We start from the raw sequence: 16,246 nt of genomic DNA, 5'->3' as shown, positions 1-16,246 counted from the left end.
GGAGGTGCGCGTTCTGGATGCGTTGCTGCGCGCGAAAAACTGGGGAAAGGAAATGAAAATTTACGAAATAGACTGTGGTTGTTAAGTCCAGTTCAGAGCGGTAGGTAAGTGCTAGGTCGCTGATTCGATTCTCACCCGGGGTGGATTTTATCCTGAAGGGATAAAGTTCGTTCCCGGAACGGCTGGCTTTCTTCTATCCTGTCTTCCTTCTCTCTTCGCTTTCGGGACGATAAGATCTTCCAGTTACAGTTCCCTCTATCAAACCTCTTTAAAAAAACGCCTAGGGCCAGGATTAGATTCTGGAAAGAAAATAATAATAATAAAAATCCATCCTTACCTTTGTACGTCTCTTGATCTTCTTCAATACTAGGCAGTATGTCCTCATACATTCTCTGGGCAATAATCTTGTCAGATCGTTCTATAAGGACGTTGTCCAACTCTTGCAACCCAGGCAACACCGCGATAATGTAATTCCGGTAGTGTTCATAGTCCGAACACGGGTTGCCTTTTAAAAATCTGAAAGAAAAAGAGGTGTTTCATCACCGTTTATGTTCGTAGCAATTAATGAAGGTTCGTTCTCGGAACGGCTGGATTTCTTCTATCCTGTCCTCCTCCTCTGTTCGGTTTCGGAACGATAAGACCTCCGTTGTTACAGTTCCATCGGTCAAACTCCTTCTGCAGTTCCCTCTATCAAACCTCTTAAAAAAAAAAAAAATGGACTGATTGCAGTACTTTCTCATTACTAGTAAGTAGTTATAGCTTCGCTATACTTTATTTAACACAACGTCACAACCTGCCTCGGTGGCGTAGTGGTCAAGACGCTCGCCTGGTAATCAGGAGGGCGTGGGTTCGATCCCAGCCGAGGTATGGAATTTTATCCTCATTTATTTGAGAATTTGGCCACATAATAATGGAGCTCTAAGGGTTAGGTGGTAGAGAACGCCTAAGGCGTTAACCTCGCCTAGTGGTTGCCTTCCACTCAAGAGTCTATTATTATTATTATTAAGACATGCATTTTACAACCGTTATGCACTGGCTAATAATGCTTTCCGTTCTTTTTCCTTCCAGTGAAGAAAAAGAAAATCACAAGAGTCCACTCAAATCCAGTCAGACAAAAGATCTGGGTGTAAAAACTAAAAAATCATCAGCTAGTGGTGCTGGCATAAAGAGTAATGCAAAGAATGGAGTTCATGAGGTAATAATAACTAGTTAGCTGGGTTGGTAACGTGTCTGCCTTGTAAGTGCTAGGCCGCGGGTTCGATTCCCACCCGGGGCGAATTTTATCCTGAAGGGATAAGGTTTGTTCTCGGAACTGATGGCTTTCTCCTGTCTTCCTTCTCTCTTCGATTTTGGAACCATAAGACCCTAGCAGTTACAGTTTCCTCTATCAAACCTCTTAAATTTCACATTTACGAGATCTACAGCCCACAGACGTTTGTCAGCCACTCACGCTCAGACATTCTGACAGACCGCAGTCAGTCAGACCTGTGGAGCTAGGTCAGCCGGTCTGAGCGTGGGCATTACCTAGTTTATTATTATGTATTATTATTTATAGACATTTTTCAACTGAAGGAGTTTAACAATAAAGTCCTACCTCTTACCTAGTTTAGATATGATATTAGAATGAAGGAGCAGTATTCTCAAGTGTTTGCACCACTTATCCAATGCCTCTATCTTCTCTATATGTTCCTGATGGAGAGCTATCTCCTCCAGAGTACCAATCTCCTTGTCGTTGTGCTCGGCTCGCTTTCTGACCAGATCTTCTGAGACTAAAAGTGGAAAAGGAACATCAGTAAAGATGTTATTATAGGTAGCTCATTTACCTGTAGTCCAAAAAAGGCTGAGTTTTTTCAACTTCACGAATGAAATAATACGATTTTTAACTGGATGAATAATACGGTACATGTATAATTCAGAGTGTCTGTACAGGTTTTTGGGCCTCACCATTTTGTATTAGTATAAATTTCGGTTTGGGCTATGGGGCCCTTTTTGTGTGTCCTGTTACATCATACTTACTTCGGACCATTTTATCAGCTCATGTGTTACCAAATAACTCCAGAGTGTGAAGAGTTCTTTTGAAAATTACAAGCTCAGGATTATCTGGTAGGAGAAAAACACGAACTAAAATGAACTGTGAACAAGAGATGAAGAAAGCCAACCCAGTAGGGTAGGTAAGGTACTCGAACAATGTTACCATGGCAACCAATAAACAAGAAGAAAATGGAACGAAGGTAGAGGGAGGAGTCACTGGAAAGCTGTGTGGCATATTGCATAACTATATTAGTTACCAGGCGCCCATAAAAATTCGACTGATACTTAGTGTGTTGCCATTGCCAGCTGTCAGCCTAGTTAGGTCTCGTTTTATGGTAGACTTTAAAATAAACTTCAATATTATTATTATCAGTAGCAGTTCCCTCTATCTCTATCAAGTCTACACAAAGGCGAAGAAAATCAGACTCGCGAAGTAGATTTTTTTACCTTACTGAATTCCAGTAAAATAAAAAATAAATAAATAATAATAAAAACATACCCATTCCGTAGTATGTCACTCACTAAGTCACCATCCCGTAGGATGTCCCTCACCAGATGTCCGAGAAGAGACACAATACTTCTCATTTAGGTGCTGGGTCAACATGAGAAAATCAGGAAGTAACCCCGTTGAAATATTTGTAATTTTGTAACAGAAATACAATGCAATTTTTTTTACTTTCTATTACTATAAAGTATACTATGTAATGAGGCTAAAGAGACAAGTATTGCAATCTGGTCAATTGAATAAAATAAATAAATAAAATAAATAAAATAAATAATAATAATAATGTCCGAGAAGAGAAACAATACTTCTCATTTAGGTGCTGGGTCAACATGAGAACATCAGGATGTAACCCCGTTGAAATATTTGTAATTTTGTAACAGAAATACAATGCAAATTTTTTACTTTCTATTACTATAAAGTACACTATGTAATGAGGCTAAAGAGACAAGTATTGCAATCGGGTCAAATTTTTTGTTGATTTTAGGGCATCGAACCCGGACCTTCTACACTTACCGTGTCTTCGGAGTCCATAAGATGGCGTGTCGAGCCACACGATGACTGTTGCTGAGCTGAGCTAGCCTTCTTGAAGAACAAGTTCTCGTAATGCTGAGACAACGAGTTGCGCCGGAAACTGCCGAACAATCCCGAGTGCGATCGTTGAGGTTCAGAAAACAGGCCGAGACCCGAACGAAGCCCCTGGGGAAAAGGAAAAACGAGATAAAAGATTTTTTCCTTCTTGAAGAACAAGTTCTCGTAATGCTGAGACAACGAGTTGCGCCGGAAACTGCCGAACAATCCCGAGTGCGATCGTTGAGGTTCGGAAAACAGGCCGAGACCCGAACGAAGCCCCTGGGGAAAAGGAAAAACGAGATAAAAGATTTTAAAAAAAATCCGTGATATCCCACTAAAAAACCATTTGTGAGAACAATTTGACGCCAAGTATCCAAGTAGATAGATACCTATTTGAGCCCTACGAGTACCTCAAAGGTACTCGTAGAATAGAATTTGCCTCGTTTATTGAAAAAAAAGAGGTGATATCTCACTAAAAAACCAGTTGTGAAGAAAACTTGACGCCAAGTATGAAGGTGATCTTAGGTTTAAAGCAAAAAGGATCTTTATTTTTCATTGTTGTGGCTTCTGAATAATTACCAAAGTTTTTTCTTGTGAGAAATATACCTAAACTAAAAGTTTCAATGGGTCATGGGTCAGCAAGACTGTTTACAATGCCATCAACAAAATTACAATATCAAGTCCATCTACCGTAACGCCTCCTATCTGTAAAAATCAAGCCGACCGTAGCGAGTAAATCTGTAGCTTCATGCTGGACATGAATCCTACCGTATCGCCAGATTTAAGTTATATTTCTCCTACCATAATGGCGGAACCATGATTTCATGTGACACATGAATCTGTCTGCAAAAGGTTAACTTATCTCTAGATTTACATCAAAACAGATTGTAGCCTACTCAAAGAAATTGCCTACCTAGATCTTTTGAAATAGTTACTTGTGATTATCAAGAGATTGTATGGCTCAATGGAGCTCAAGCTTATTACTTGTTGTGCTATGATAGTGGACTGTTTTGTTCTCTCACACTACAAGCAATCACCAATCTAATCTCACTTGTCTCTGCCAAGATTCTTGGAGAAGGTACGCAATAAGAACAAAAGTTACTTCTGATTATCAAGAGATTGTATGGCTCAATGGAGCTCAAGCTTATTACTTATTGTGCTATGATAGTGGACTGTTTTGTTCTCTCACACCACTAAGCAATCACCAATCTAATCTCACCTGTCTCTGCCAAGATTCTTGGAGTACGCAATAAGAACGAATCGCGTTTGTTACAGGTACTGATTTCGAAAGAACTTACCCTGTCTTCCTTCTATCTTCGATTTCGGGACGATAAGACCATAGCAGTTACAGTTCCCTCTGTCAAACCTCTTAAAAAAAAAAAAAAACTTTCAATTTAAAATTAATAGGTCCGTATAAAAATATAATAAAGTGATTCAACCAGACCCGTATTTTACTTTCCCAATTTTCCCTCTTTTGGAGTGATAGCGCAACCACGTTGGCTCCCACGGGATGTTATGTATTTTAAATGGTTATCTGAAAGAGGGGCCTCTGAGTGAAATTTTCTTTGTTTGATGAAAAAATTTCAAGAATTAAAGAGTCTATCTATCTAAGGGAGATGTTTTCATAAATATATGAGAACCTGTGGGTAAATAAATATGTAGTAAATACTAAAGAATACATTTTGGCAGCCAACGTGTTGGAGTTGAAAAATAACCTCAGTATTAAGTTTCCCGAAAAAAGAAGGAAAATACATTTATGATAGAAGTTTTGTTTACTAAAAAAAAGTATTCAATTTTTATGGCCGGGACCACAATCTGAGTGTAAACTTAGAATAACTCAGTGATTTACTTAGTACTCGGAAGAAAATCTCACCTCATACATCTCAGCCTGCTGATTGATCTTAGATTTAAACTTGTGGCTCAGACGTGTCTTGTCAGCTTTCATCTTCTCCTCCGTGTGTTCCTTCTGGAGTTTGAGTTTCTGCACCAGCATTTCCTTGTGTTCCAGAGTCCGTCTGAGCTCCTCATTAGCGCGAACCTGACTCTCCAGTTGTAAATTCATTGAGGTCAACTTGTTGTCGATCTCGATCACCTTGCTTTGGGCTGCTTCCAGCTAGGAAAAAAAGAACAAAAAATGTCAATTAAGGCAGTTCTTTCCAACCCACCTATCCTTAGGTACATTATTTCTTCCCTGATAGATCGGCAGTGTGTGCCGTTCTTGTATGAACCTGAAAATAAATAGAAATAAAAGAAAATCAAGTAACTTCATAGTCCTATCCCAGCAGAAACAAACAAACAAGTATGAACCTGAAAATAAATAGAAATAAAAGAAAATCAAGTAACTTCATAGTCCTATCCCAGCAGAAACAAACAAACAAGTTTTTTTTTTACTTAAGTTTCCCTTGTTTCCCTTGAAAATGTCTATGAAATAGACGAAACTCCGAGTCGGGATATAAAAACCTACTCGTAAAAGTATCCATTTTTATATATGTATAACTTAAGTAAAAAAGTATTTACAAAGGATGTTAAAATTAAATAAATTCATTAATAGTAACAAACAAGTTTTCTAAGCGGGGGTACTTATATGTCTTTATCCATCGCACAATCCGGATTAATGGTGAATTGGTGATTCTAAAATCAAGGAATCGAAAATCGGGAGCTTCTTTATAACAAGCTCGACAGTGTGGAGCTAATTATTTCAACTCACCTTAGGTTTCAAGCTGTCTTTCTCCGCTTTGGCCACTCTAGCGTTACTCTCTAACTCCATGAGAGCTCGTCTGAAAGGCTCCACTGGAAACAAGGAAACAATAACTTGCAGTGCTTCTTCAGCCGTGGTTACTTCAATCTCATTAGCACCATGCACGTACATATTCTAATATAATAATCTTACCTGTACCAGCCGGATCATGAACACAGAATGACTCCTACTGGACTCCTTGTTACACAAAGTCCGCGCCATTTTCTTCCTAGCCTGACCCTTGTACAATACTTGAAGTGCTTCTTCAGCCGTGGTTACTTCAATCTCATTAGCACCATGCACGTACATATTCTGACAGCTGTCTTCCCGTATCAGGCGGTTGTTGAGAGGAGTGCTCTTGGATTTGTCGCCAGTACCACCTGTGTGAATAGAATAGAATGTTATAGGTCATAAGTCTAGTCTCAACAACTTACCTGGGTAGAAGTTAAAACTAGGAGCGTTCTCTACCACCTAGCCCTTAAAGCTATATTATGTGATCAAATTGTCATGCAAATAAGAATACAATACCATGCTTGGGATTTAATTCAATCCCAGACAAGGTATAGAATTTTATCCCTGTTACTATGTTAAAATCTGATCACAATTACAGTAAATATGTAGTCACCTACTACTGGGATAAAGGACTGACTTATGCCTATTTAATCAACATAAATAAGCTCTATACTTAAAGGTAAGATTTAAACTAAAGTCAATCAACATGGCCTGGAACCCACATAAAGCAGGCAAGATCAAAGGATTTTGGTGAAGAAAAAACTTACTTACCTATAGTGTCAAACTATTTTAGACAATTAGGTAGGTATCAAGTATCAATAGTTTTGAGGCTGCCCTTAGTATTATTACCTTCAGGTATTTCTTCCAACAGATCATACACACTATTATTGTATATTTCCACATAGGATACAAACACCGAGTATACATTATCTTCATCGACTTGCTCTATCTTCTCCGCGTCCTTCACTCTGCACTCCACATTAGTTTTGAGGCTGCCCTTAGTATTATTACCTTCAGGTATTTCTTCCAACAGATCATACACACTATTGTTGTATATTTCCACATAGGATACAAACACCGAGTATACATTATCTTCATCAACTTGCTCTATCTTCTCCTCGTCCTTCACTCTGCACTCCACATTCTTCTTCACTCCTAGTGTCTTCACTCCCCGAACCTGCTTGATTTCATCACTGCTTAGAATTTCAAACCCGTTCATTTTGTCAGGTTTGAAAGTGTGGCGGGGAGGTTGATAGGCGAGGATGGAATTGAAGAGGACGTCAATACAGCGAGTCATGATACCACCATCTGTGGGGGAGCCTTGGGGGGAATAACATTAGGGATTAGAAAAAAAAGGAAAGGGTGCAAAAAATGTTCAGCTCCCACAGAGAGATTTAGAAGGGATTTGTTTGATAACTGCTAGGTAAGGTTTTTTCCCCCCCCCTTTTTTTAGGGCTTTCTTTTAAGTGGCAGGGTTCTCACTTACGTGAGCTCTTCCACCCAACCACTAATGACCATTAATGAGGGGTTGTGCTCACTATTTGGTAACATCTGGGACCTCCAGAAACGCTGACTGTTCAGTGGTACAATAGCTTTTGTGAAGACCCTTGAAATCTTGAAGAGATAATTGAACCCCTGGTGAAAATATAAGGAGTATTGAGGAGGTATAAAAGGCATTATTGGTACTGCACAAAAAAAAAACTCTCCCTCACTCTATGATGGTTTCTTACCATTCATTGTATATGTCTTTCCACTTCCTGTAACTCCATAGGTCAGAAGCAGCCCATTCTTTCCATGAATCAAATTATCGACCAATGGATGTGCTACTTCCATGTATATCTGCTTCTGATCAGAATCTGTGTCAAATATCTTCTTGAACACATATTGAACTTCCTTATTGTTGAAATACCTTGGATTCGAACCATCAGGAGGGGTCAATTGAATGGTTGTGCTGGATAAGACAGAGATGCAAGATTCCTCGTAGGCATTCTGCAGTGGTCGAATACGACAGAACACTTGCAGAGGATCTGAGGACTTTTGAAAGTTCACCCTTCTTGGAGTTTTCCTGAAATTTGTAAATGATGGTCAAAAATCATTTTTGTGAAATGCCCCCTGGAAATAGAATAGAATAGAATAGAATATACCCTGCTTATACTGCCAGAATGAGACTGAAAAGTCCCTTTACTCCCGCAGTCTAAGCAAGGTCTCATGTATTTGGTACAATATTTTCAAAAATAAATTACAATGGACCCTTGCTTGGATTAAAAATTCTTTGTTAGTTCGGCAGATTTACACAGCAGATACAAAAATAACACATTTACATAACCACCATGAAATCAATACCGGTAATCATGCAGAAGTCACGTCCGTGGAAAAGAAAAGCTCCTTTTTGTATTTAACCTAACCCTATAATAACACTAATCACTGCTCTAATTGTGTAAACTCTTTCTTGCGTTTAACCTAACCCTATAATTACCAGGGTCACTGCTCGTTTGTGCCAGTTCCTTTGGTAGCAATATTCCACGGACGTGACTTCTGCACAAGTACCATTCTAAGAACTTACCCAGGTTTGGTAGACATTTGCTCCTGCTGTCTTTCAAAAAACAGGAAACTCAGGAAAATGACAGAAGTAGGTGTAGGTAGGTACTTGTACCTTGTGCTCTAATTTTCTTTGAGTGCCAGAATACGATTATTTTCAAAGGTACAGACGTTGGATTACTTTGACTGAATGGAAATTGTAATATGGCTATTAGCAGACCAATGAAGAAGAATTCAAGACCAAAAAATCAAAAATCAAGCTACTTTTATCAAAATTATCAAAAAATTCAAAAAATCTTGTCAAAACTTTTTGTAAACTGATAAAACGAACCGTTTATTTTTAAATTACATTGTTGTCAAGTGTTGCTGTCACTCTATCTCCCCTTGAAAATTATGCACATTTTTATGCATTATGCACATTTTGTAATGGTGGTACGTATTTTTTGCCAGTTAATTTTTTTGCGGCTTGCGCCTGAAGCCCTGAAGGCTATAGTTTTTGAAGAGATTTTTTTTTTTAATCCAATGTAAAGATACCTACCTATCTGGTCACTCAAAATATTCAAATAGAATCATTTCGCTTGCAGCGCTGCGAAGCAGTTCGTGTTCATTTTAGGCTTTATTCAATACCTACAACCTAGTTTTGGACAGAGATAAATATGTAGGTAGGTAGGTAAGTAATACCAAATTTTATTAGGTACGTTATGTAGGTACGTATACCTACCTGTCTATGTCTACCTACCGTAAAAATATTTCCCCGAGGGTGGCTCCGGGTCCACGATGAGTTATCCTGCCATGTCCTGGCGGCCCGCGATCATAGAGCCCAGCCAGACTAAGCTGGTCTACTCCCTGTTTAACGTCCCCCAGCCAGACGAAATTACACGAATCTACAGTAAAAGAGAAAAATTATAGTCAAGGGGGGGACCCTCGCCCCCTCCGTAAATACTCGTACGGTCCTGAACTAGTTACCTCTAAGATCTGGTTGAGAACAGTGAGATTCGGGTTGTTCTTGATAAACTCAAGGGTGGTCTGGGTTGGGGGCTCCAGCAGTCTGTCGATCTCGTGGGCCACAGTCTCACAGCCCTTCTCATCTGTGTTGATAATGCGAGCACATTGTACCGTCGCCCTTGGTTGGAATCCGCTGAACAGAGGTAGCTGAGGAGAGAAAATCAAATGTCAGGACCAATCAGATTACTCTATTTTTACTTGTTTTTTTTTTTTAATTGGGTACAATGCCTGTGATAAATAAGATCAATTAACATGATATCTTTATTTCAGACTAAGCTTCATCTGAGACGCTTTATTCCTATAGTTAGTTTGTTCGGGTAAAATCCATCTCTTACGAAACGATTACAACTCAAGTACCTTAGTAAGCGTCCACAACGGAGAACGGACTATCGATCCTAGCCTAGGTAGTACCGATCCAAGAGAAAATAAACAAACCATGCTCATGAATAAAAGCGTCTTCAACGGAGCCTTGACCATAGTAGCAACCTTCGCAGAAAAAGGGGAAGTTAAGCCTAGTATTTTTTCTGGGATGGTCGATGGTTTTGTCTAATCTCAAAATTTTCAAACGTATCCTAAATAAGCAGGAGGTTCCAGGCTCCGTCGTGGACACCCTGGTGCATTGTTAGGTATTTAGATCAGTAAATTCTTCAGGCAGTAGGGTACTAGGTAAGTACTACTTTATACGGACTTACCGATGTACTGACCATTGACCCTAGATATTGATCATCGACCATCACCGAGACCATTCGACCTTCGCACCAGGATGTCCACAATGGAATGGAACCTCATTTTCTGCTAGGGTCGATACTATGGTCAAGGCTCCGTTGAGAAAGCTTTTATTCATTAGCATGGTTTATTTTCTCTGGGGTCGATACTAGGCTATGGTCGAGGGTTGGTACCTACTCTGTTGTGGACACCTTAAAAGTAACATAGCTGCTGACAAACATAGACCTAGGTATTTATAAAGTCCACTAAGGTATAAGTACCTACGTAGGTAGGTAGGTACTTTCGCTGTCTACCTAATTCAGTACTACTCGTAGCAGTGTAAACACAGAGTAGGCCAGTCGCATTCCGCCAATGAACGTGCTCATATCAATAATGAGAAATGTGCTGTAGAAAGAATATTTGAGGGGTCGTTTGAGATATTCCAGCATCATGCTAACCCTCTGACGAATCCGAGGACTTGCTTCATACCTGGGAATAGAATAGAATGGAATACAATAGAATAGAATAGTTGTTCATGTCAATAGAATAGAGAACAATAGAATAAAAATGGGCTCAAAAGCTCAAAATTCGGGCTGCTATTTTTATATCACTTAGTTTTTAAACAATGACCAATTATTTCTTGGCGTTAATTTTCAATACCAAAGTGTTATTTTTGGGGGATATCACTCTTTTTTTTATCAAAACTTTTTGTCACGAAGCTGAATTACCCCAATACCTCTTATCTCTTTTTCCGGAATGTATTAGGTTCTTGTTTGAAATTAAAACCCAATTTGGTATTTGGATTTTTTCTTCCCAATTCGTAGTTTTAGAATATTCTAAGTGACACTGTTTTGCTGCCCCCCTTGAGAACCCTTGTAGACTTAAATCCCCTTCTTGTTTCAATCTGGCTCATTCAAGGAGGATTTCCAGGTAAACTATGTACGTGAACTACGTATATCTATGTAGTTAGATTCATTTATACCTATGCAGTTCGATTAATTTACTTGTTTATAAATTCAAGCATAGACCAAGGTTTGCGAAAATCTACCCAAGGATGTAGCTCGAAGTTTTCCCATAATATTGTAGGTAATTTTGTTCATGATAGCCACACTGCCCTCAAGTCACGTGAGCTCAAGTGAAGTGATAATAGTGTAGCTGTCCTGAACGAAATTCCACAATAGGTACTCCTATTATTGGAAAACTTTGAACTACATGAATTCTGTTACTCCTTTGAATACTTTGTCATCTATTTGAAGGTCTTGAACTGTCCTCCGATCTTCTGAGGCTGACATTTTCATGTAAGGAGAAAGCCAGCCGTTCCGAGAACGAACATTATCTCATCAGGATAAAATCCGCCCCGGGCGGGAATCGAACCCGCGGCCTAGCGCTTGAACGTTATTTACAGAGGGAAACTATAACAATCAGAGTCCTTGTCCCTAATTGTTAGGTATTTAGATCAGTAAATTCTTCAGGCAGTAGGGTACTAGGTAAGTACTACTTTATACGGACTTACCGATGTACTGACCATAAACGATTGACCCTAGATATTGACCATTGACCATCACCGAGACCATTCGACCTTCGCACCAGGATGTCCACAATGGAATGGAACCTCATTTTCTGCTAGGGTCGGTACTATGGTCAAGGCTCCGTTGAGAAAGCTTTTATTCATTAGCATGGTTTGTTGTTTATTTTCTCTGGGGTCGATACTAGGCTATGGTCGAGGGTTGGTACCTATACTCTGTTGTGGACAGTGGACACCTTATAAGTTTAGTAACATAGCTGCTGACCAATCTAGACCTAGGTATTTATAAAGTCCACTAAGGTATAAGTACGTAGGTACTATCGCTGTCTAATTCAGTACTACTCAGTAGGTACCTACCTGAGGAAGGAGAAGAAGAAAAATCAACTAAAACAAACAGGTAGATAATTTATGTTTCTCTTCCCATAACGTAAAGGAATTTCTTTTTATTTGTAAATTTGTTCACATAAATGAGAAAATATCGGGGAATCTGTTAAAGGTATAGGTGTAAAATTTAAAGAATTGAAGAAAGTCTAACCAGGAGGTGTGGTTGGACTGTGACAGGATTTGGCTGGTAGGTTGAGCTGGAATTCAGAAGTGGGAAATTGTTTAGACCGGAATAAAATCTACCTGGTATTTTCAGTAGCATTAGGGGCAAAAAGTGGGTGAATAGAACAAACAGTGGATGCTCCAAATTTTTGGAGTCTGACCTAAGTTCTTCTTCTTCTTCTTTGCCTTTTCCCGTGTACAGACGGGGTCGGCGTTTTTCGTCAGCCTCTCAATCAGCCCTAACTGGTGATTGCTTAGGGCTGACATTTGGTTTTGGCTACAATTTTTACGAGTGGATGCCCTCCGCACTCAACCTTTGCTATTCCTTTAGCAAGGGAAGTTGTCTAACCTACAGAAAATGAAGCTTGAGGGGGCCTCGACCCCCTAAATAAAACTCTGTTGTACAGGGGCAGTGGTCATATTTGCCGCTGCTCTAGAAACGAACCGACTTCCAGCTTTACGAAGGACTATTTTCTGTCGTCATAGTTCGTAACCCTTAAACAGGTTCTACGTACATAGGTAAGTCTAAGTTCCCCTAAGTAGATTGTTATTCAACTCACCAGACTTGGGCTGAATGACCTTGTTGACAATATGAACCACGCCATTAGTGGCCATCAGGTCTGGCTGTTCGGTGTGTGCCTTCTCTCCAACTACCAGACTACCGGATGGGTCCCGTTCCAGAGACAACCATTCTCCGTTCATGTCAATAGTAGACCGTTTCCTGTTGGGAATGGCGGCTGTGCAGATGGTGTGCGGAACGATGTGGTGCTTCAGGACACCTGGAGAGGGGAGAAAATTAGAAAAGGTACCTACATGAGCCGCAAAATCGATCCATATCACTGAGAAAACAAATTAGTGATAGGGTTCCATGAATTTTAGGAGACTTTGGGTGGAAGAACTCTATTATTGGGTCATTTCTCCTGATTCAAGCTGTTGGAATGTTATAGGAAGGTTAAAGTTCCGAGCTTCCTGATATAAAGTATTGTAATAGTAGGTAATAGAGTTCCGTCACCCTGTGTGACCCGGTCTCTTGATTGGACATCGTTAAACCAAGTTTAAACTCAGCTCCGCGGGTTCGATTCCCGCCCGGGGCGGATTTTATCCTGATGGGATAATGTTCGTTCTCGGAACGGCTGGCTTTCTCCTATCCTGTCTTCCTTCTCTCTTCGATTTCGGGACGATAAGACCCTAGCAGTTACAGTTCCCTCTGTCAAACCTCTTTAAAAAAAAACTCAGCTTGTGCCCTGGCCATTAGCAATTACAGTGACGTAAAGTCCCTACTTTTAAAAAAAAAAAAAACGAACAAGCAAACTTACTCTTGATACAGGCTTGACCGCGGATGTACTTGTTTCTCAATCCAGCCTCCATCTTATCGAAAGCGGCATTGTTAGGAGCGTACACAGTGACATGAGGATGATCCTTCAGGATTTGGGTCAGATTAGCACTCTCCAGCACTGGAAATAAAATGCCACCAAGTAGTAAGAGAATTCAAGACCTATGAACGGCGCGAATGACAATGGAGCAGTGCATTTGGGTATAAATTATGAATAAAGCTCGATTCCTATGTAAAAAGTTGTAAAAAAATCCAAATCTTACCCAACCCCTCGGTATATTATTTTTACCTATGGGTTTTATGGAATAACAAAACGAGAATTTGAAACTTTGAGATATTTTTTTTTTATATTCAAGTAAGTAGGTTACCTTTTTATAGGTTTTATGAAATAACAAAACGAACCAACCTCAGTGGCTCAAGCATAATCAGAATATTTTTCTAGGTGTTTGATATATCTACATATGATTACGCTGGACGTATGTATCTCAAAATACTAGAGTTGGAGACTAAGTAGCTAAAGTACCTGGTAGGTAATTTTGGTATAAATTTGATTTTTTTTTTTTTTTATAGGAAAAGCTCGCGCCCCCCCTGATTTGTCTCCATGCCATAGTGCACATCTCAGAGGTTTTGTATCAAGGTTTTAAGGGTCCGTTCACATCGTCACATAAATTTCCTTCATCCCATCTTTTTTTTCTACATCTTTTGTATTATTATTATTATTATTATTATTATTATTATTATTATTATTATTATTATTATTATTATTATTATTATTATTATTATTATTATTATTATTATTATTATTATTATTATTATTATTATTATTATTATTATTATTATTATTATTATTATTATTATTATTATTATTATTATTATTATTATTATTATTATTATTATTATTATTATTATTATTATTATTATTATTATTATTATTATTATTATTATTATTATTATTATTATTATTATTATTATTTTCACTTAGCGCTTAGTTCTTTTTACCCCTCGAAAAAGTGCATTTTACCCCTCGGGGGGTAAATACCCCCAGGTTGGGAACCAATGCTCTAAAACCATTCAATTTTGTGACCTTCGGAATGAGGAAAATCGGTTGTAATTTCAGTCACATTGAAACCATATACCAATAGGTACCTATACACCTACCTATTAAAGAATTACGCAACAAAATAAGTAGGTAGGTAGCTAGGTACCTTTAATACCCAACCAAGATGTAATAATTTCTAAAGGTACTTACAATAAATAGAAAGTAAAAATTGTCTGTACGAATTGGTGTAGGTAGCTATCTATTATTGTGTACATGTCTAATATATTATATTTACATTATTACTACATATGTATGCATATAAATATTATGTATTTGAAAAATATGCATAGGTACATGGGTATATTAGGTATGTTATTGTGTTGTGCCAAAAAGTGGTAAAATGCCGCCAACCGTTGCACCGGTCTTAATCAAAAGTTTCGTGTCGCATCCTTGTCACATTTGACAGCTACATATCAAATTTCAAGTCTCTAGCTCTTACCGTTCTTGAGATATTTTGTTTACAGACAGACAGACACAGAGACACACACACGGACCAATGGCTGAAACTTTGGATTTAGGCTCTAGGGACCTCAAAACGTGTTTTGGCACTAAAATCTGACCATCGAAAATTTGACCCGATTACATTACTTTCCTTCCTATAGGATAAGGAAAGTAAAAAACAACTGAATAAAATTAATATAGTTGTAGAATGTAGGTATGTAGTAAAGCGTTGCACATTGCAGAATCAAGTTTTTAGGCGGCCATACAATTTTTGAACCCACAAAAAATACCATAAATCATTTAGGTACCTACGATAGCCTAGTAAGCCTAGTTAGCGAGAAATTTAGCGCAGCGCGTCCACTAGGTCACGGGTTCAATTCCCGCCCGGGGCGTATCCTATCCTATAAAAGATAAGATTCGTTCTTCTAACGGCTGGATTTCTCCTATCCTGTCTTCTTCTTTCTTCGATAAGACCTTAGGATTAACAGTTACAGTTCCCTCTATCAAAGTAAAAACAATTTGAGGAAAGATAAAATTAAAAATTCCTTCAGAATTGAATACTATCTACTCCAGTTACAACATCCATTGTAACGGTACAGGTACAATTCAACAGCAACCTGTAAAAATCACAAAGAAAAGTTCGAGCCGCAGAGTTGGGCCGTCATTTGTAATAAGGGGAACGTTCGGGGGTGTCTGACCTTTAATAAGATAGACTAGTTTACCATTTCTCCTTTATTACTGCACTAGATTGTCACTGTGATATGAAAGTGCCAAAATAGCAATATTGATAATTTAACCGGGGGTGGGTAAGATTTTCTATGTGAAGGTTTTCAATGAGTAGATAGATTTTTCCGTAGTGGATTACTTAAACAAAAGAGTAGGTATTTATTCTAATTTGATTTCAGATCATAAAAGTAGGAACACAGTTAAGAGTCAAACAAAAATGACATAGGTAACTTGCAATTTAGTTACATAAAAATATTTGTAATCATATTATCCTGGTACTGGAATAATAGAAAGTTTTTTCCTGCTCTATGACTTTGAAACATCACCCAAGTAAGCGCAACTGATCTATTTGCAACAAAAACCTGAGATATCTAGGTAATACTACTTATCGTACATAGTAAGGTGATACCTACCTACCTATACTTTTATGTTCATACAATTACATAGTAAGTACATAAAGATTATGCGTTTTC

The 16,246-nt window shown here is 38.5% G+C and overlaps 4 protein-coding genes across 4 annotated transcripts in view; all 4 read right to left on the bottom strand.

Annotated features, from left to right (window-relative positions):
* Window positions 1-508: 508 nt before the first annotated feature.
* On the bottom strand, window positions 509-2,231 carry LOC113467129 (protein tilB homolog). The gene is made up of 3 exons (XM_026823134.1): window positions 2,017-2,231; window positions 1,602-1,769; window positions 509-516 (listed from the first exon to the last, which is right to left on the bottom strand). Exons 1-3 carry the CDS (start codon window positions 2,024-2,026, stop codon window positions 509-511), a joined length of 186 nt encoding a protein of 61 aa, XP_026678935.1. The 5' UTR covers window positions 2,027-2,231.
* Window positions 2,232-4,915: 2,684 nt separating this feature from the next.
* Window positions 4,916-5,892, bottom strand: LOC113467132. Its single transcript, XM_026823138.1, has 2 exons — window positions 5,814-5,892; window positions 4,916-5,219 (listed from the first exon to the last, which is right to left on the bottom strand). Exons 1-2 carry the CDS (start codon window positions 5,871-5,873, stop codon window positions 4,956-4,958), a joined length of 324 nt encoding a protein of 107 aa, XP_026678939.1. The 5' UTR covers window positions 5,874-5,892; the 3' UTR covers window positions 4,916-4,955.
* Window positions 5,893-5,978: 86 nt separating this feature from the next.
* LOC103508563 (kinesin-like protein KIF23) lies at window positions 5,979-8,652 on the bottom strand. The gene is made up of 4 exons (XM_026823133.1): window positions 8,419-8,652; window positions 7,586-7,920; window positions 6,867-7,175; window positions 5,979-6,223 (listed from the first exon to the last, which is right to left on the bottom strand). Exons 1-4 carry the CDS (start codon window positions 8,433-8,435, stop codon window positions 5,979-5,981), a joined length of 906 nt encoding a protein of 301 aa, XP_026678934.1. The 5' UTR covers window positions 8,436-8,652.
* A 650-nt stretch (window positions 8,653-9,302) lies between these two features.
* LOC103508562 (transforming growth factor-beta-induced protein ig-h3-like) overlaps window positions 9,303-16,246 on the bottom strand; it is a 78,928-nt gene continuing 71,984 nt past the window's right edge. The window contains exons 8-12 of the mRNA XM_026823132.1: window positions 13,491-13,628; window positions 12,735-12,953; window positions 12,092-12,209; window positions 10,433-10,592; window positions 9,303-9,545 (exon numbers count right to left, since the gene is read on the bottom strand). Of these exons, the coding sequence (XP_026678933.1) occupies window positions 9,303-9,545; window positions 10,433-10,592; window positions 12,092-12,209; window positions 12,735-12,953; window positions 13,491-13,628 (878 nt within the window). The remainder of the gene's footprint in view (window positions 9,546-10,432; window positions 10,593-12,091; window positions 12,210-12,734; window positions 12,954-13,490; window positions 13,629-16,246) is intronic.

Source organism: Diaphorina citri, unplaced genomic scaffold (assembly GCF_000475195.1).
Source record: "Diaphorina citri unplaced genomic scaffold, Diaci psyllid genome assembly version 1.1 scaffold409, whole genome shotgun sequence".
In the NCBI taxonomy this organism is placed as follows: Eukaryota; Metazoa; Arthropoda; class Insecta; order Hemiptera; family Psyllidae; genus Diaphorina; species Diaphorina citri.
Note: the sequence above shows the minus strand (reverse complement) of the source record. Positions and strands in the feature narration are given on the sequence as shown.

Coding starts and splice junctions, on each gene's coding strand:
- LOC103508563 (XM_026823133.1), bottom strand. Junction 7,176..7,585: donor AAAGACATATACAATGAATG/GTAAGAAACCAT, acceptor ATTCCCCCCAAG/GCTCCCCCACAGATGGTGGT. Junction 6,224..6,866: donor GTTGGAAGAAATACCTGAAG/GTAATAATACTA, acceptor CTATTCACACAG/GTGGTACTGGCGACAAATCC.
- LOC113467132 (XM_026823138.1), bottom strand. CDS start 5,873: ATGGAGTTAGAGAGTAACGCTAGAGTGGCCAAAGCGGAGAAAGACAGC. Junction 5,220..5,813: donor AAGACAGCTTGAAACCTAAG/GTGAGTTGAAAT, acceptor TTTTTTTCCTAG/CTGGAAGCAGCCCAAAGCAA.